Source organism: Pelodiscus sinensis, chromosome 2 (genome assembly GCF_052426305.1).
Source record: "Pelodiscus sinensis isolate ZL-2025 chromosome 2, ASM5242630v1, whole genome shotgun sequence".
Lineage (NCBI taxonomy): Eukaryota > Metazoa > Chordata > Testudines > Trionychidae > Pelodiscus > Pelodiscus sinensis.
In genome coordinates, this window is record NC_143053.1 from 58,067,303 (window position 1) to 58,088,324 (window position 21,022).

At 40.7% G+C, this 21,022-nt stretch overlaps 1 protein-coding gene across 6 annotated transcripts in view; it reads right to left on the reverse strand.

Moving 5' to 3' along the window:
• Nucleotides 1–21,022, reverse strand: part of SULF1 (sulfatase 1) — a 153,697-nt gene that overhangs the window by 32,322 nt on the left and 100,353 nt on the right. For all 6 annotated transcript variants that reach the window (XM_075920557.2, XM_075920559.2, XM_075920558.2 and 3 more), the window contains 5 exons: nucleotides 10,561–10,711; nucleotides 9,001–9,176; nucleotides 8,326–8,454; nucleotides 7,996–8,052; nucleotides 6,391–6,520 (listed from right to left, as the gene is read on the reverse strand). In XM_075920557.2, coding sequence (XP_075776672.2) covers nucleotides 6,391–6,520; nucleotides 7,996–8,052; nucleotides 8,326–8,454; nucleotides 9,001–9,176; nucleotides 10,561–10,711 — 643 coding nt within the window. The remainder of the gene's footprint in view (nucleotides 1–6,390; nucleotides 6,521–7,995; nucleotides 8,053–8,325; nucleotides 8,455–9,000; nucleotides 9,177–10,560; nucleotides 10,712–21,022) is intronic.

Consider the following 21,022-nt stretch of genomic DNA (forward strand, 5'->3'; position numbering starts at 1 on the left):
ACTAGATGGTTTTAGTTCATGAGCATACATGTAATACAAACCCATATGTGCAGTTGCACCATCTTTTCTGTTCTACCAACAGGCTCAGTTCATTTGAACGGTCAGCAGATTGACACCTTATAAGTGCAGGATTCTTGCAAGATTCAGTCCTCTGTTGTCCACAAGACCAGAGCTGGCACAGATGATACAAGATGTAGGCCCATAAAATAAGCAAGCCCAATGCCAAGTTTAGGGTTGTTGTGTCACTCAACTGAGGAGTTGGAATCTTAACATTGAGCTTCACAATCCTCACTTTGGAGAATTTGATTTGTGTGTGTGTGTGTGTGTGTGTGTGTGTGTGTGTGTGTGTGTGTGTGTGAGAGAGAGAGAGAGAGAGAGAGAAGATTAACATATCAAATTTTAGACTTGGAGAGTGCTTGTTTAATAGTGGATCAGATACAGACTTTAACAGTAGATTTCACATCAGTTAAAGGTATCCTGATTGTTTAATCAAAGTTTTGAGACCCTGCGGTTCTGCCTGTCTAACTGGCCCCGTGCATCGAACTAGAAGCATTTTAGAGAATGATACCATACAGGTTCTGAATTTTAATCTCTTATATAGCAGACTAAAATTGGCCTCTAGGACCTTTCTTCTATCTTTACTATATCATTGATACCTACATGTACCATGGCCATGAGCTCCTTCCTAGAACTGTACATGAGTCTTTCTAGATCTTTTGAGCAGTACATAACCTTTGAACCTGGCAGGCAATTCACCCTCCACTTCCTCTGGTCATCACAAACCTATCTCTAGTTCTAATAATGACATTCTGCATTACTATTTTGTCATAATAATTGGAGTCCCCTCCCCCAGAAGGGTATTATCTGTGTGTGAGGATACTATGACATCTCTTAAAGGAGAAACCCAACTATGGGATAATTTCTCTCTGCTCTGGCTTAATGTTCTCCTTTTCTGTGACTTTCATCCTCCTCAACAGCACAAAGGCTGTGAAGCCTGTCAGACTAAAGGTGGTACCATTTTACTGTATCTCTGACAGTGTCCTGTGTGTACCTTTCCGTCTCCCTTAGCTAATCCAGTTCTGCCACTCTGGTCCTAAGACCCCATACTCAGTCTCTGAAGGCCATAAGTGGCTTGCAATGAATATTCACTTATTCCGCCTGCCCTGAATGAAGTACATGTTGCATTCAATGCAATAAACTGGATAGCCCTCATAATGCTGCTGGACCTTTGCCTGCATGGTTTGTTCTTGTAGGGAGGCTGGCGGGGAGAGAGGGGGGAGAGAGTTTATAAGATTAGAGTATGTATGTTAGGTGTATCTGCCTCTCTCACACATTCTCTAAACTCACTCACAATCCTCCCCTATTCACTAGCTCTTCTAGTAGTTTTGGCGCTGTCTCTTTAAAAACCTGTTCTCCCTAAATTAGCCTGTCCTCTTATATAGGGATCCTGATGGGAGAACCTCATTAGTAAGCACTCTTCCTCACCTATCTGACTGCTTGATCAGCACATAGCCCCCAGAATACACCCTACCACAGTAGTGTTTAACTTCAAAAAGGGGAACTACACAAAAATGAAGAAGCTTGTTATATAGAGGTACAGGAACAATTTGTATAGTGGGGATGCTGAGAGCCAGTGACTCAAACTACAAATTCCATATACGAAGCCTAACTTCAGTCCCAGGAAAATAGTAAGGAACAGAATTATCAGAGACATACGTGCCCATGATATATTAGGGAAGAGTCAACACGTGTTTGTGAAGGGAAATCATGACTCAATGATCTATTAGAATTATTTGAGGAGATCAAAAACATGAAGAAAATGGCCATGCAGTTGATACAGTGTAGTTGGAGTTTTAGAAAGCCTTTGACAAAGTCCCCCATCAAAGGCTTTTAAGCACAATAAGAACTCATGGGACAAGATGGAAGGTCCTTTCATGGATCAATTACTGGTAAAAAGACACGAAACGATGACAAGAATAAATGATCAGTTTTCAGAATGGAAAGATCTACATAGCAGAGTAACAACAAGGATCTATTCTGAAACCAGTGTTCTTCAACATATTTCCTAAATGATCTGGAGAGGGGCATAAGACGTGAGGTGGCAAAGTCTGAAGACAGTACTAAATGATTCAAGATAGTTACGTTGAAAGCTTACAGTGTAGAATTATAAAGGAATCTCTCAATACAGGATGACTGGTCAGAAAAATGGCAGATGAAATTCAACATTGATAAATGCAAATAAATGCACATAGGGAAAATAATCCTAACTATAGATACAAAATGATGGAATGTGACCAACCTCTGTAATATGAATGGTGTGTAGAAAATGACTTGGGAATTGTTATTTACCTCTGCGCTGCGGTTTCCGAATGAAAGTAATAAACAGCAGGTTTAAAACAAACATAAGACACACGAAGAAGTACTTCTTTACATAATTCACAGCCATCTTGTTGCCAGGAAATCTTGTAAAGGCAAAAAGTATAACTGGATTAAAAAAAAGAATGAGTACATTCATGGGGGATTGCCTCTTGATAGCTATTAAGCCAATGTGATTAGCGATATAACCCCATGTTCCAGGTGCCCCTAAACTTTTGCCTGCCAGAAATAATGACTGGATGATAGGAGCTGGATCATTCAATAATTTCCCTGTCCTATTTATTCCATCTGAAGCATCTGATACTGGCTCCTGATGGAAGACAGGATATTGGACTAGACAGAGCATTGGTCTGACCATTCTTGTGTTCTTTCACAATTATTGTAATAAATAGTCCTAGGGCATATACACCACTGACTAGAAGAAAACTTTAAGCCACTACAATGACTCCCCCATAGTCATAATCAATACTCAGTTAACTGTGTTCAATTCCGCTCTGGTCATAGGTTTATAACCAATTAAGCCACAGACAAATTTAGCTCATAAACTACGTAAAGAGGAGATATATGGGCTCAGATTCTCTGTGGTGTCTCGCTTCTGGAGGGGATAGCAGATATGGGGGCATGCAGGCTATGCTCCAAGAAGCCATCCACCAGCTGGGGATAGCAGGAGCACAGTACATTCTTGTCATGCCTACTCTCCACCCCTTACATTTGGTTTGTAGGGAAGAGGCAGGTAAGGAGCCTCCTACTCCAGCTCTACATGCTAGGGAAATGTCTAGCAGAAGAAATATGGACAGCTTTCACAATTCAAGCTGTGCAAAGGGAGCAGTGCGGCCAGAGAACTTGGCTCGTGGTATTGATACATTGGCCTGGATCTGGACCAAAACCTCTGGGTCTAACCAACCAAATAAGTTAGGTGGGGAGAGTGTGGCAAAGGTTGGAGTCTGAACTTTAACCAGTATCTGAATTTCTCAGCAGGCCCCTAGCTCACTTACAAGCCAAAGAAAAACATCCCAAAGTATGACAGAGAGCAGGAGAGGCTTAAAAGCCAACTTTGTAGATATAGTAAATCTGTGCAAAATTTGGAATTTATGCAGCCTTGTGGTCAGGCATGCATGTAACTGCCTATGTACAAGTGACCACATCCAATTTGTGTGTACTTACCATTTGGGTACATGTTAGTATATGTTCTGAATTACATGTACTTAACTTTGAAAATCTGCCACTTTATGCTGTAAGCAGAATTATTGTTAAGAAACACATTTAGTATTTTATCCTGGTACATCTTGTTCTATATATGCCACACGAACAAGTTAACTCTGCTGTGGGAATCTGGGACCAAATCTGTCCTTGGTATTACTATACAGATGTCAACTGCATTACCACAGGAATGATTTAGCTCATTAACTTTAGTTTAGGCTGAGGGTCCCTGATAGCTGTAGAGCCCTAGAAAAGTCATGGCTGCTGTTAGCCTATTCTTTTTCTATCTGATTTTCTTGTGCCAATATCCTTATAAAAGTAAAACAATCATTAGGACAGAAAGTTGGTCATTGATTTTTTCCTAAATATCTTTGAGTATGAACAGATCCTCATCTAGTACTTCAGGACTGGCTTTTGGATTCCATGAACCTATGGCTACAGAGTCCTTGCTTAATTCAAAGGAGCTCAAACCAATCACAGCTGTGAGAGGCAGCATCAAATGCCATTGCTATTGTAAGCTCCCTCCTAGCTTGGTGCTTGCAACTAAAGAGATAAGTCCTTCAAAAGAGGGGCAGCTCGATGTCTTACTCATGGGGATTAGGCATAGCATTGAGGGCTCTTCATGTTGCAATTCATCTTCATGTTGATCACTTCACTTAGTCTTATCTTTTCCATGTGTGTAATAAAAAAGTTACTAAAAACATATTTTGGTATAAGACATAAACATAAAATAACTGAAAAGAAAATATTTTGTTATTTACAAACATTTGAATCGAAAGGTCTAAATGAGATCTTTGATCTCTGTTTTTGTAGAAATATTCAGCTTTCCTCCACCAGTTTTAATCAATGTTTGCAATGGCAAGCACTGGAAACTTTAAAACTGTGTCCTTCAGTGAGACTGTGACATTGTGCATGTTCTTTCAAAAGTGGCTGTACTTTATGAGCTTGTGTGAGGTGAGAACTGTGGTAAAAGGCTTTCATGATGGTGTACCAGTCAAAACATACTTCAGACCAATCTGAGATTAACTGAGATTTACTGTAATAGTGAGTTTCAATGAACGACAAGAATAAAGGCAGGAGTGAATTATTTTTCAGTGTAGGAGCTATGGTGAGTGCCATCCTGTTTGTTTTACAGAAGTCCACCTGTTTCAGATAAAGCATCAGAGGTGGCTACTGACTGAAACTGGAAACTAAACATAGCAGCACTTTTTATTCTCATTCAAAAGGATTTTCTAATATTTCTTTTAAATGCAATGATGGTAATTAGCAAGAATACCATAACTGGGCTTCTGAGAGAAAAATACACATATATTTTCAATCTTTATTATTAATAGGGAATATTTTTGTAAAACTCAAAAAAATACATACAGAATTCTACAAATCACAAGAGAGACCTTTTCTTCATATTATCACTAAATGTACTATGTTAATTCAGAATCAATTAAATATTTTGTGTCTAATTTTTAAAAATCCTTTAACCCAGCTCCCATTTTTTTGGTAAATATTAGTGAACAGCTGTTGGTGCAAGTTTACTATTTGACATCTAGCTATCTGCTCCAACTAGCAAAAGAGCAGACAGATAATCAAGTTTTCATTTTACAAATGTCTATGATAGGTACTTGAATCAGCTGCCGATGTTGCTTTCACTATACTAGAGTATGCCAATACCTTAGCTCATGTGGTTATGTTACCCAACTGGTAGCATAAATGACTGCACAAAGGATAAAATCCTTTGAGTAGAGTAGACACTGGTCTTCCCTTAAGTCTGTCCAAAATTGTGCAAAAGGGGTTTTTGACGCAAAAAGGAGCCATCTACACAGCCCTTTTTTGTGCAAAAACCTTTTGTGCAAAAGGGATCAGAGGAGGAAATGCAAATGCAAGTGCAAGTGCAACACTATGCAAATGAGCACTTTATTTGCATTTCCTCTTGCGGAAAAGGGAAGCAGTGTAGATGTAGCCTTTGCCAGGAAAGAGCTCTTAGTTGAGTGTTTTCTGCAAGCACTTTCTGAATATCCTTCAAAGAGGATCTCTCAAATGGTGTTAATCACAAAGAATCCATGCTGTGAGACGGAGGGCTGTGAGGACAAGATACAGAAGGCAACTGTTGGCCTGGGAAATAATGTCTGCTCCCAATAGGAGAGACAGTGGAGGTGTGTAAGGTTGAGCACCAGTGCTGATGAGGCAATGCTGGTGATATAAGGATGAGGCAAGCATGATATACTTTGACCTTGAATAAGAATCTGGATCTCAAAGAAATTGGATTTCTTACAGAAGGGATTTCTTCCAGGATAGGAGAAAAGCATCCATCAGTGAGCCTGGGTTGAGACCTCCTCAGCAACAGACCCAATGGCATTTTCTCACTAACACACGAGAGCTTTGGTGCATTTGCTCTGACTCCATAGCCTCATCTGATGATGAGGGAGAGGATGCTACAGGCTTTTGAGATTGTGGCTGATCCATGTCTTGCTGAGGAGTAGCTGCCTGAGTGACTTCTGGTTGGTTAGTATTGACCACAGAACCACAGAATAGTACCTTTGGTGCCAATGGTACCAGGGTGCTCTCAAGATAGAGAACAAGAAGGAAGGGGAGGATATTCCCTTGAGTCCAGAATGATGAAGAATTTGGGAAATAAGGTCACCCTATTTTTAATGTAATGCACCAAGATATTTTTATATTTTCTTACTTGTAGAGACTCTAAGCACATGCAGTCTCTTTAATCTGTTTCAGCTAAACCTCATGCAGTATGGCACCACATTGTTCCCAGAAATACATTCCATTAAGGTACATACAGTTCTAGAATCATTTATTGCTCACCTGCCCTGGTTGCTCACAAGCCGTCTGATACCTCGCTTGCTGGCATAATTCCTTTACTCTTTCATATTTTGGTAAATGGTTAGACTGTTGGGCATTTTTGCTGGATTCCTCCTTCTTGCGCAGAAATTTGCTTTTAAAAAGGAAAAAAAGAATTAAAAATTGCATAGGTAATGCACTTCAAACATTGGAGGGGACCCATTTCATTAAAACAGCAATGATATTTAAGATTTAGTATTTGGTGGTCATCTTCTAAGACAGCAGTTCTCAAATCATGGCTTGGTTGTCCAAAAAGGGTTGGGAATCTCTTTTAATGGGGTTGCCAGGGATGGTGTTAGACTTCAGTCCTGGGTGGTGGGGCTCAGATTATAGTGACTCAGGCTAGGGGTGTAAGAAAGTAGTTGAACAGGAGCTGGTGCCGGGGAGGAGGGGGAGGGAGGAGCTGGCTTAAAAGCCAGTTCCCCCAGCACTATCTCTGCTGTATTGCCTGCCCCCCTCGCTGCCTCTATCAGAGGCAGTGAGGAGGTAGAGGGGGATACTACAAAGCAGCCTCTGCCCTTGTGGAAAGGGGCTCCTGTCACAAAGCTACTGCTGCTGCTGGGCTCTTACTACATTTAAAATGCAGAGCCACAGTGGTCGCAGAGTGAACCTCCCCTTTCGACTAATCATGTAGTCGATACAATTGTACATGATACAACTGTATCGACTACACAATTAGCAAAATACCCTTAACATCCTTAGTTCAGGCTTTGGCCCCTCCTAATCAGGGTGGCAAGACTTGGGCAAGCTCAGGCTTCGATGTCTCCCCCCCCCCCCGAGTCATGTATTAATTTTTATTGTCAGAAGGGCATTGTGGTGTAATGAAGTCTAAGAACTTCTCTTCTAAGTTAAAATCATCCACGTGCTTGTGAGACATAGCGATAGGAGCTTTTGCAGTTCAGGAATGGTCCACATGCCATACTAGAAATCCACGCTAGCAGTCACTGCTTTAGGAACTATTACTGTGTCATCATATCCACAAGTTGATATGCACAGACTATCATGTGACAAGGACAATACAATGAATGATTGTAATACTTTTCCTCAGCGAATGTTTGTAGTAATAAGGAGCACAGCAATGAAAATTATAAATTGTGTGAGAAAAAGTTGAATAGCTATGTTTACAAATCTCATTTACATATGGACCTTTCTTTTACTTAAATCAAAAGGAGAAGGATTCCTACTTGAGGTGAAAACTATACAATTAACTGGCAAAAGAATGTGGCACCATCACATCAACAGCAGGACTTGGAGAAGAGTGATGGGGTGGGAAGGAAAACCAGCCAGGTGACCAAGTGAATGTCTGTGGGTCTGAGGTTAAAGAACAAATCTAGGCAAGTCTAAGGGATAAGCCCATGAAGTTACTGTGGAAAACACCCCTTCAAATCTCTTATGAAACAGCCTAAGAAGAGCCACAGGTAGCACAGCTTGCACTGGGGAACAAAGTAACCCTTTTAATTTACGTGCAGATTTTACAGCCTAGATGACCACTAAAAAGAGAAGAGCGTGAGCATAAGTAAGCTTGCCACTAGGCAAGCTTCCCAAACCTCTCCCAGCTTTAATAATTACCCTCTTTCCACCAGAAATGTGTCACGCCAAATCTTGGCCTTCTTGTTTGTCCGAAACCTGAAACCAAAAATAATAATAGTTATTGCTGGCATCCGGGACTGTTTCTGAATAGCTGAGTTAGTGTTAAAAATTTATTTGTTTAAAAATGACCTCTCAGCTCACGTATATGTGCAACTTTATAAATGTGCTATTTAGAGCAGTTTTGAACTGTGAAAACTGTGGTCACAGGGCTTGACACGGCTTATTTTGCCACAATTTCTTTTCCATTCAGCTGGTAATTTACTCAGGTGTTTGCTGCTGAATTGGCTTTGAGAAATGGCAGTAACCCACCTGTTTCCTGGCTTTTCGAGGTCCAGAAGTTTTAGGACAGACTTGCCATCCATATCTGGAGGCGCGTCAAGGCCTGCAATATCCAGAACAGTTGGAGCAAGGTCAATATTCAGCACGATCTGAGGCACTCTGCAAATTAACAGAAAAGGTCAGAGATGTAACCCTTCACATTCCTTCAGATTATAATAGTAATGAATGTTTCTGAGTACTTTGAAGCTCTAAAGCTCTAAAGTGCTAAGTGCAGAAGTTTTCCTCAGAGGAGCTGTGACTTTGAGAAGGACAGATCAATATCATTGGATATTGTCATAAAGAGCATGTGATCATGGTACAGTTAAAGGATTTGAAACAGGCCCATTATTCCTCCCAGCTCACTCATAATGAATCCATTCTGCTAAGCCAGAAGATGAGCAATAGCTGTCCTCGTTTGAACCAACTTGCTTTTAAACAATAAAGGACAAAGCCTAACTATTCAGGGCTACAAGTAATATAATTTCCTATTACACATTGCGATCACTTTATAACACACAGACAGACATGCTTTTATTCTTCTAAGGCAGTGTCCTGCAATAACAGTATTTATGAAAGGAAACCAAACACTTAGAGTGACCATCAGATAGGCTTAGAAACATTTCAGATGAGGTACAGCAGCTGTGCTGCAGACATAGGAGAACGTACACTGATCCCGGCTCTATACTTGGCCCACGAATAAAGAAAGGAACTCGAATATCAAAGTCATATGGCATTGACTTTCCCTTGACCAGTCCAAACTGCCCAATATGGTAACCATGGTCAGCAGTGTAAATGACGTAGGTGTTCTCCAGTTCTCCCGTGTCCACAAGCATATGGTACAACTGAAATATAGCATAGGAAAAACTCAGTCTCAGAATCAAGTATTTCAGAACATTTTTTGTACAACCATGCATGCATACACACACAGTATTCCTATTTAAAATTGTTGTGCAAAATGTACCATTGGGAAACTATTGAAACAGTTATGCCAAGGATGAATTTGGCGCATCATGCCCTTAGCATGGTGTAGTAAACTGAATACAATGTTATTTTGCTACTCACACACTAGGTCTACATCTTGACATATAAGAGTTAGCTTCAGGGGGATTTCAGAAGTTTACTTTGGCAATTTATGGTGATATCTGACTTGTGTCTCCACTACCCACAAATCTCTATGTAACAATCATTGTAATACACTGCTTGGTAAATTACTAGCTCTATAACCGATGCATACTCAGACTTGCTCAAATGTGTTAGTTTGTAAGGGTCTCCTCTCCTTCATTGAAGGGATTGGAATGAAGCTATTTTATTGTTATTTGATTGCTACTAAATGTAACGGTGTCCCTCCTTTACCATCGGTGGAAAATCCTTTGGATCCATAAAGTCAAAGAGAGAGGATTTGGAACAAAATTCTACTATGAACACCTCATGTGTCATATTATATGTAGTTAGCTGCCCCCTGTATCATCTATGCTCATAAACACTTTCAAGTAGGAATAAGAGATCCTCCGGAAAAGGCTTTATTTTCCCGAGAATCACGTCTAGACTGGAGCTTTTCTCCGGCTTATCTCCAAGCCGGAAAAAAGCGGCAGCCATGTTAATGCAAATACCGCGGGGAATATTTAAATCCCCTACGGATTTGCCTATTCCAAAGTGCTACATTAGCATCCCTTTTCTGGAAGGGATGCCAGTGTAGACACAGCCAATCAGTCTAACACCTGATTTTTGCTCTGTACTTCAGTGAACCCAGTTGCAATAACTTAGTTGAAGGATAAACTGTGAGGGAATTAGGGTGAAGTAGAGGTATGTGTGTATATGTGCCATGACCCTCTACAGATAAGGGACCTGATATTTCTTTATATATTTGCTCTATTGGCTGGGAGAGTTAAACTGATCCTGTAGCTTACTGGACACGTGTTAATGTTTTTCCTTTAAAAGCTACTTATTCTACTACCAGTTACAAAAGTGGACAACAAAATGGCTGTGTAGCATTGCCAGTCAGAGAATTTGTTGGAATCTGTGTTTTCACAGGTTTATTTAGGTTCCCTATCACTTTAAACATAATTATCTTCTCACGTACATAGGGTAAATCACAAGTGACTCCATTGAAGTCAATGGAATTCACCAGCACAAGGCAAGTAAAAATGAGAGAAGAATCAGACTTGGCATACCAGTTACAACAGTTTATAATAAAACAATTTATCTATGACTTTTTCAGTTACTCACCCTTTCCATGGAGTCATCAACTGACATCAATGTCTGAAGCCTTTTGCGCTGTAAGACATTTGTAAATTCCATGTGGATAGGCAGCATAGGCCCAGTGTATTGCATGATCCAGTGTTTATCCATGTTTGGTGCATAGTTATAGCTTGGTGTTCTGTAAAAGAAAGGAGGGAATTTGGAGAATTTCACACAGTATCACAGAAATTACAGGAAAAAAGAACTGATCAGTGATCCACCTAATCTGTACCCTGTTAGTGTGTAGTGGACTGTATACATATATATATATTTGTATGTGATTTGTATGTTTGTGTATATGTATATTTATACAGATATAGATTTCAGGACATAAAACAAAAGCTAACTGATGGGTATTTAGGAAGAAATGTCTCCCTAAAGGCAGGTTATATCATTACATACAAATTAGTGTATGTGTGTGTGTTCTCAATTATAATAACCATAGTAGAATTCCCTAAATAATTTCGGAGCTTAATCATATTTTCACCAATGACTTTCAATGAGAATCAGGCACCTGAGTCACTTTTGAAAATTAGTTACATTAAACAATTTTATCCCATCTTTCTAATTCGATCTCATTTTACTTCTTATGAGTCATTTGTTCATAGGAAGCTTAATTCAGCAGGGTCACAAGTTCTGTTCTGCAGTGGGCCAGGTCTAGCTTAGCCATATTTATAGGCCAAAGAGGAGGATTAGCACAGCTATGCGAGATAGAATTTGGCTTTGTGCAAGCTAATACATACTCGGAGTTATCTCATACTTCCATGTCCTCTAGAAGCCTAACTCATCTTTAAAAATGCTCATGTCACAATCACAAGAAATCCATTCGATCAGGTGCCTTCACATTACATAAGCTAAAAAATAAAGTCAGCAAAACTAAAGGATGAAATTCAGAAGTCAAAGTGGACTATTTTCCCAATATTATTAAGGGAGATTGCAAGCATGCCTCACTACCAAGAACTGATCTCTAAATTAAACAATTTATAATTAAGCTTACAACAAAGACATTTTCCCACTAGTACAAGGAAATTATTATTAGCTTTTTTTGATTCATTAGAACAGCAGCGACTGTATCATCAATGTTTGGTTTTTTATGTCCCCCAAACAGCTGAAATGCTGATTTCATGACCATAATCAAATAAGGACATGAACAAGTAAAAGCACACACTGAGGCTTTGAGTTTTGCAGTAACCAGTAGGGTAGATACATTTGCAATTATTATCTATAATAAAAATATATTTATTTCCGTGTGTGCTAAATCCGGAAAGGATATTATTTTTGTGTCTGTATCAAAAGTATCATGCACCTCTATTGAAATATATAGGTGAGCTAAAGCATCAGGACAATAATAATAATCATTAAGAAGATCCTAGAATGGACTCTACATAATTTGTTGGGATGATGAAGTTTACCGTTGCCAAATCCCACACCATTATTTCTCAAAGTTCCTACAAAAGTCAAGAAATAGACAGAAACTGGTGGTTGATGGCATGTAAAATTTAGCATGAGAGAGAAATCAGGGAAACACAAATATTCCATCTGAAATAAATCACTATTAAGGAATGTAGGCAAAAATTAAACATGCAATATCCAGTGTGTCAGAACAGCTCATTAGTTCCAGTTACCCTTTATATGCAACAAACTTATATGCCTCATAAAAATTAAAGACAGAAACAAAACAAAATCCTGCGCTGTAATTCTGACATGTGAATCACTGCCCCTGATTAGCTGAGTTTCCTTCCCCTATGCTGATGTCATTTGTGAGACTGGTGCCTTAATTTATATTTTTTAATATCTACCCTTTGTTTTTTTTCCTCATAATTATGTCTCACTATTGCATTGCATATTTCATTATGTAATCTTGAATCAATCCATCATTCAATTGAAAAAAAAAATGCTATGTGATGTGAAGCCAAATTCATTTTATAGCTGCTATATATACTCAATGTATATGGATATATTTTTACTAGTTTAAATAGATGATGAAAATAATGATTACATGTGTAATATGCTTAAATTGGTAGATTTTTTTAACCCATACATTACACATACAATGCATATGTAACACATCAGATAAAAGATTGCATGTGTAGATTTTTCCTCACTCCCCTTCCATGTCTCGGCCACCAACCCAATTCTTCAGAAGAGCATCAAATAAATGAGCCACACCCCCTTGATTAAGACATTTGTTTCTAAGGTTGTCTTTACAGCATTCTGGATTTCCAATGTATACAGGATCATACAGAGCGTTGATGTTCAATTGATTACAAGACATGAAGGAAACACTGAAAGCACAGGTGTGTCAGTGCAGCAACAAATGCATGTGGCATTGGATGCAAGCTTTGGAAAGGTTTACACCCATGAGGGCAGGCAAGTTTGCAGATTTAGTTTTGGGGCCCATGCAGCATGTTCATGCCACAGCAGTAAGGAAAGGGCTCCTGGGGGAACCAGCATAGGGGTAAATCAGGTGCCACCCACAGGCTGGCAAGGGCACCATATCCAATTCAACTGGAAATGTTAAAATTGCTCAGTTGGAAATAGCTTAATAGAGCAGATGGTGGCCCATTTCTGTGGGTTTAGGATTCTGTTTTATGGGGATTCTAAATAATACGCTGTCACACAAAACACAATAAGTATGTAATATGCTGTCAAAAACAACTTAGAGGTCTGGCGTATGGTTGGGCTATGTGGTTTGAACAAAAGAAAACAATATAAAAACAAACAAACAAACAAGGATTCCACCGGAATGAATTGAGGACATAGGTGCAGGGCCCTTCACACAATGGTCTGTGCATAACTTGCAGGTTTATCTCCTGGGGCTTGGTCTTCAAATAGGTTTCAAGAAATTAATTTATTACTTTATTATCTTTCCTGGGTTTATATGGACATAACAGATGCCTGGCCTCATTTTTTAATAACAGGTTTTTTGGAAGCCACACCAGGACCCATACAAGAACCTGAGCGAATTCCTCTAGCTACCTGGAACTTGGAGGTAGGAGGGTTAGCATGGAGCTCCACTGCCTGCTTTCAGATGGCAAAGCGATGTAGACAAATCTTAATGAATTCATGTAATCACAGAAATGGAAAGACTGGTCCCGTAATAGCCCATTACAGAGCAGCAGGTACATAGGGTCATGGATAACTTGTCAACTAGCGACTTCAACAGTCTTGGGAATCTCCTCTCTGCTATTACATTTGTCAGTGGGCTGAATGGTTATCCATATGTACACAGCAGTCTTATCTCAAAGTGTGCACGGGTCCAATGACCCCATCTGGCAGCCATATGGGTACTTTAGTTGACATTTTAGGAATCTAAATGGCTTTACTCAAAGCAGCATTCTTAAAAACATTTTTGGTACTTTCCGGATTGGTGAGCTAATGCTGGCGTTAATGTAGGGGGACTTTTGGCGAAAGAGGGCCTTAGAACTATGTGATCTACACCTGGAGGAGCAAGCAAGGACATTAAACATGAGATGGACAATGACTGATCAAGGGGACCGGGCAGCAATTGTTATCTTCTGGAAGGTAGCAAGCCAGGTTCTGCCCCATGGAATTTAGCTCTCAGTAATTCATAGTTAGGGGCCACAACAGCAGTGGAGCAGCAGGATACAGACAATTCTGATAACTGGGCATTGGGATGCAGAAGTATACAAGTCGTGTGTACAGCCTGAGATAGTCAGTTGCCATTAATGTGTTGGGATTCCATTCCAGATATTGGCAGACTGGCCAAGAAGGTGGTAGAATGGATTTGTGAGCAGAGGATTGTTTTTCTTATGCACATACATGGACAACTTTGTGGCCCTGGCAGCTGTGCTCCAGTGACAGGGCAAGTTCGTGTTGGCATGGAACGAGAAGCATGTTATAGGACCACTGTTTTATGCTAAGCCAGTGGTTCCCAACATTTTTTATGCAGCAAACCTATTCACAAATGTTTGGCGGACTGGTAACATTTTATTGGCATATTTATTATGTAAATAATGAATATGCAGATATGCAAATAAAACGTTACCCATCCACATAGACCCAACCCAGCCCCTTGTTCTCCAGTGCCTAACACCTTTTGACCCCCACTCCTATGCCCCATGTCCTTTGACCCTTTACCCTCTGACCCCTACAGCCCATGCCAACACCCTGTTGCCCTGTGATCCCACCATGCCTTCACCCAACACCCCTTTGACCCCACCCCACCCCTGCACTCACCAGAGAGAGGCTGCCCCCTCTAGGGAGTGTGGCTGTTACTGCTGTGTGGGCAGAGAGAGTGGCCTTCCTTTGTGCTCCCTCCCTCCCCCAGCGTGTCTTGTGCCCCCATTGGTAGAGGGGGAAGCATGGAGCCCTGGTGGTTGCCATTATGGGGGAGAAGAAGGGAAGGAGGCGCCTCCTAATTCTCCTCTTCCCTCTGCCCCAGTGCTGCCACCAGCAAAAGCGGCTGTGCAAGGGACGGGGGAAGCATGGAGCCTTGGGGAGGTGCCTCCTGGTCCACCTCAGCCCCAGCGCCACCACCTGCAAAAGTGGCTCACAGATAGGGGGGGAGTGTGGAGCCCTAGGGAAGTGTCTCCTTTTATGCCTCCTCCTGCTGCTGCTGGCAAAAGCATCTGTGTGGGCAGAGGGAATGGCTGTTGGCGGCATAAGCACCTCTCTCCTTCTTCGTGCCACCTCCCTCCCCGAGCACAGAGTGGGAAGGCGCCTCTTGCTCCACCTCCTGTTGCTGCTGTCTGAGCCACCACGGCTGCCGGAAACAGCCAGCTTGAGCTCTGAGAGATGCTGCGACCGGGCAGCCAGCGATTCGTGGCCCGGCAGCAGGCTGCAGACCGGCAATTGGGAACCACTGTGCTAAGTAACCCATCACAGGATGTGGCATACATTCAGAACACTCTTTGGGTAATGTGTAAAGGAGACCAGTTACTGCCCAGAACAAAAAAGAGATGTAATGCAGATCCATGCTGTCAGACATTCATTCACACAGGATCTAGCCAGCAGCCAATGAGCACCACCTTGGCAGCTAAGGCTTGATGGATTCTAATTGGGGTGACCCAATCCATTGTGATCATAAAAGGCTCAGCAATTTGGACTTCCTGGGGCATCAAATTATTCAGGGAGGATGCGGTTCCCCTGTAAAAAACTTTGGAGTCCAATTGTTTTGGCTGATATAAAAGGAGGCAGAAGAAAGGTCTGGGAACCCAATTGGATTCGTGGTGTGGGGGGGGGGGGGGGAGGGGGAAGGCAGCCATGCCAATGGCTGATAGGACATCAATGCTGGTACTCCATAGGAAAGGTCTACATTAACCAGATAAATGGCTTGGAAAAGGATTTAAAAGAGGTGTTCATTAAAGGAACAAATGGGGGACTCCTATGACTGGTACAGCAGAAAGCCAATCCCTCAATTCCTATAGCCCACCTTAACCCTCCTATGAGAGGGGTAGATTTTAAGATCCTGGCCATAGATTTGCTGAGGGACCTGGATGGAAAAAGAGGGAGAGCTGGTAATAGCCCTAATTACAGAATAACCATGGGTTATTTTCTGGGTACCAAGACATCTAATAATACAGTTGTGGCCCGATTAAACCCATGTTAAATGCCTCCTCTCCTCCTTTCAGTATAGCCAGATGATACAGTACACATGAAAACATCAGATAAAAGATTGTAGGTGTAGATTTTCCCTTCATTCTCCTGGCATAACTCTGCCAATCTGTAGCAAAAAACTATTTTTGGCATCATGTCAACTCTTTAGCTTTAGAGATTCAAATAAAGGAGCCACACACTTCTTCCATCAATTCTGACAGTTTTAGGGAGAAATGACATTGCAACTAAGTTCTTTAAATAACTCTCTCTGATCTGTAGAAATGGACACTGTAGAGAGAGAGACATTTATAAGCAGACATATGTCACATATTAAATAAAGTGTAACATTGTTGACTGTTCATATCAAGCATAGTATATTATAGACATATATATTAAAAATCATACTAAAATGACAACCCTGACAAAGAAAATTGTCCCAGTGTATATATTATTTGAAGAAACTAGCAATTTCCCACACTGTCCAACTAGTATTCCAGAGCAATATTGATCTGGAGTGGTTCATTCTCCATGACTCATTCGCTAGCTTCTCTATGGAATGGATACCGAGTTGAAACATTGGGTAATTTGGGAGCAATCCCAAAGAAGAAGGTATTTTCTCATGGTCTCTATTATCTCTTTTTAAATGTGTCAGATATATCCATGGACACCTTGCCCATGGACACACATATTGACGTTAAAATAGCTTCCCACCAGCTATTCCCCCCCACCCCGATATCCCCCATTCCCGCTGACCTCCTCCCGGCCAGCCCCACTCCCCTCCTGGCCGGTCCCCCCCATTCCCCATCTGAGATCAAGTGTGGCTGGTATTTTTTTGAAAGCATCTGGTATCACTAGTCTCTATTGTCTCGCCTCTGTTTACCCATAAACAAATCCAGTGCTCTCCTTGAACTATTGTCCTGTCCCTACAAAAACTCCTACCCTTGTCCAAGAAAAACGGTTCTGATACCTGGATTTAAACTGAATCAGTTCCATTGAGACTTTTTCATCTCCTGTTTGATCGTGCTGGGGGCTCTGCTTTGCTTGTCTCCTGCCCTCTGGAACCCCAATCAGTGCAAGCTTCGCAGAGTGGTGAGGTCTCTCTCTCTCTCTCTCTCTCTCTCTCTCTCCTTACACCAATCTACCTCTCTCTAAGCATAGCCTCCTGACCCTGCCCTATGTAAATTGTTATATGTTTAGCTAGCCCTAACATTTGTAACCAGTTTCAATTTAGTTTTAATATTGTAGCTGTTAGATTTAATATTGTAACTGTTTTGTGTGTTTGGCTCCTCTCTCTCTCCCCCTATATATATATATATATATATATATATATTCACTACCGAGAAATAAATAACTTTCATTGTTAAGCTGGTTGCTTCTCTCTCTTTTCCTCTCTCTTGCTCACTCTTCCTCAGGAGTGTTGTTTTGCCTTCCCCATTCATTCTGCAACAACGCTTCTTGTACTCAAGCTAAAGATCCCTGTAGTGCCCAAAATCCTGTGGGATTTGCTCATTCCGTGATTTACCAGTGAATGATTGTGGTGTGAAAGTGGTGATAGGGAGGTGCTGAACCTGGGGGCATATGAGGATGGCAGCTTAAAGTGCTGTTAAATCTAGCCTAACTGAGTCCAAAGGCACATGAGGGAGCAGTGTGGCATTGCTGTTAACCCAGACTGTTGAGTCAGGGACAACTAAGGGGTCAGCTTGTGAGTGCTGATTACCCAATCCTCTCAGGTATGCTCTTTAGTGGGTGCAAGTGTCCATGTGTTACTAAGGTGGGAAGAACCCCATCCTAAGGAACCTAGTTCCTGCAGGAGAGCTCCAGTGGGAGGGGGAATTGGCAGCAGGGAGAAGTCAGGGAGAGCACAAGTAAGCACAATGATAGAATTGTCAACATCCCCCGCACCTAAGAAGAGTAACCCTAATAAATGAGCATACCCCAGAGTATTGGGCAAATCTGGTAACGGGTTAGTCACCACGATATTCTCTGCTGTGGTGGGCTGAGCAGTCAGCTGGAGGATGGGTCACCTGTTGTTTTTCAGGTGAGAAGATCACCTCTGAACGTTGTCAGCATCCCCTGGCTCGTTTGAGAGGCCAGGTGGAGGAGCTTTTATCAGGCAGGTTTTTGGTGAGGGAGTAGGTTGCTCCTGGCTGATGAAAAGGGAAGGGAGAACAGGTCTCCAGCTTCCTTTTCCATACTGACCTAGAGCTACATATGAGTACACTGGCACAGCAGATCACATAGTTATAGCTTATTTCACTTAGAACACAAGGTTTTAGTAAATGGTGGAAATTCTAAGGTTTTCTTGTCTCTTCATTATATATGGTTCCTCTCCTTTTAAAACTCTGTTTCGTGTTTCCCCACCAGACACCAATATTGCATATTTTACAGAATGCCAATTCTCGTGCTGCTCCATAAATAATCTAGAAGACAAATTTGCCTTGTTTTGTAAATATCTGCTGTTTCACCCAGAGATTAAAAGTACCTTTGGAAAGTGTTTGTGAAAGGTTTTAACTGTACCACTCATCCCTGGAGCATGGCTGTTGAAGAATATCCATTATAACTAGGATGCTTCTGACAGTGGCCTTGGGAACAGGAGACTTAAGCCTATCTCGGCAGCTGGCTTGCCTTCTTGGCAGCACAACAGCCTGTCATTGCACTGCTGGCTTAACTGTAGCCAGGAGTGAACAAACATATTATTTATGTAATTATGTATTACAATGAGAAATTTACAAATACTAGCACAACACTTAATATCTTTGCTATTTAATAAACGTTGTTAGATACAGCAGTCAAAAACTGCTGGATGCTCTCTACTTGATACACATATGTAACGGCTAGGAGTACTGTATGCATATACTGAAGAGACAATGGACACTACGTAAACATGGTCTCTAATTAAAATGTGGGAGCAAATAGTTTATTATATTAGTTCACTATTACATACATTTAAAAGCTAAACTGTTTGATTTGACCTTCAAAAACATATCTGCAGATGCAAAAGGTAACATAGAAAGGACAACTGCACCCAAAAGTTTGAGCCTACATTTAATTGTGGAAGTAAAATTGTGCTTGCAATATTGAAGGCCAGTTTAATACACAGCACCTTGAATTGTACTGCTTAACAAAATTCTCTGAAGACCTGGATTAACAACTCTTCAAATTACTTTACTAAAGATTAGCCCATGGAAAACAACTGGGAAAAGGCGACATCTATTTTTAACAAGAAATGTTGCTCCATGTCAGGAAAGGCAACAAGAATTTACTTGTATAAGGCTCTGGCCCTACAAATGCTTAACCATGTAAGTAGATTTACACTTAAGTAGTCCCATTGAATGTGCACATTTGCAAAGTCCTTCAATTATTGCCATCATCATCTGGGCCTCCAACTGCTTATCCTATTTATATTGCAATCTCCTCATGAAAGGCACATAACTTCTTTTATGATTTGTTGACTGCTGGCACTGTAATATATTAAAATACATCTTGGTATAAATAGCTTCACAGTGGCTGCAATCAATAGGGAAACTGCACCTATAGTATACAGACTGAACTAAAGGTTAAATACCCACTTCACTTCAGTTTGTAGTGGGAAGGGAAAAAGGGAATTATATAGGTTAATAAATCAGTCTTTTTACAGTATTGACTCATTTTTCTCTTACTCCTGAGTTGGTCCTGTCAAGGTTTTATTTTTAAATCTGTAATTTGATTTCTAAGCATCGATATAAATAAAAAAGTCACTTGAAATTAGATCGAAGGGAAAGGACATATAACTTTTACCTCATGACAATAATATGTCACAGACAGTCTCTGCAACAAAGGATAAATGGACATAAATCAGTACCCAGTTATTTTGAAATAACTCCCCTTATTTTGAAATCATAAGTGGAGCATCCACACTACTAAGCGCATTATCATCTCTGGGACAGTCATAAGGATCTTGCGCAAAAGGGGTTTTTTGAGCAAAATGGAAGCAGCTTCACTGCTTCTCTTTGTGCAAAACCCCCCTGTGCAAAAAAAATTGGCAGAAAATATGCTAATGACATCTCGACTCATGCTAATGAGTCCATCATTAGCATACTCTCTGCCGCAAAAACTTGTAGTGTAGACATAGGCCAGGAATTCTTTTACCTCTGAAAACACTATATGGCTCAGAAAAAAAATCCAAGAGCACAGAGATGATCTTCTTTGTACTTATTAAAAAAGATGTAATCCTTTATTGAATCTGAGAGTGTTTGATTTTCACTTTAAATTGAAGATGATGGGGTTAACAAGTGAACCCTCAGAAGTAGTCACAGCAAGTATTTCCATTTTGCTTGTCTTATTAAGTGTTTTCATTCAATGGGTGCATGTTCAATTGCATGGAGGAAGTGGAAGGATGGGGCTGAAAGATGGCAGCTTTGTGCAAGTCTATCTTTTCTCTTTGGCATGTCTATTTTGGACAAGAAAAGATTAAAAACAATATGGAAATTTCTACCTGTGTGCATTTGACTTTCCTCTTTGAATCAAGAAGGTGAGGACAAAAACACCTCACAAATATTAAATCAAAGAGGAATAGAAATCTCACAATGACAACGATGCTGCCCTTCATATAGGTGAACCCCATATCTCATTCTGAATCAAACTAACCTCTATTTTTTAAAACAGATAGTATTTTAAACAACAAGCAATAGAGACTCTCTACCAGCAATGAAATGATACATAATTTAAAGGCACGTTTAAGCTACTGTCTTGTTAAACAGAATCTCCTCTTGCATGTGGCTGAGAGACTGAATTCTTGATCTGTAGGCATAACCTTCCAGCTCAGTTTGCAAAGCCAGTAAGCAGCGTTCAACCTGGTTTCCTTTCTTTACTGGAGAGAGGGATTACAGTAACATGATATCACAACTACATT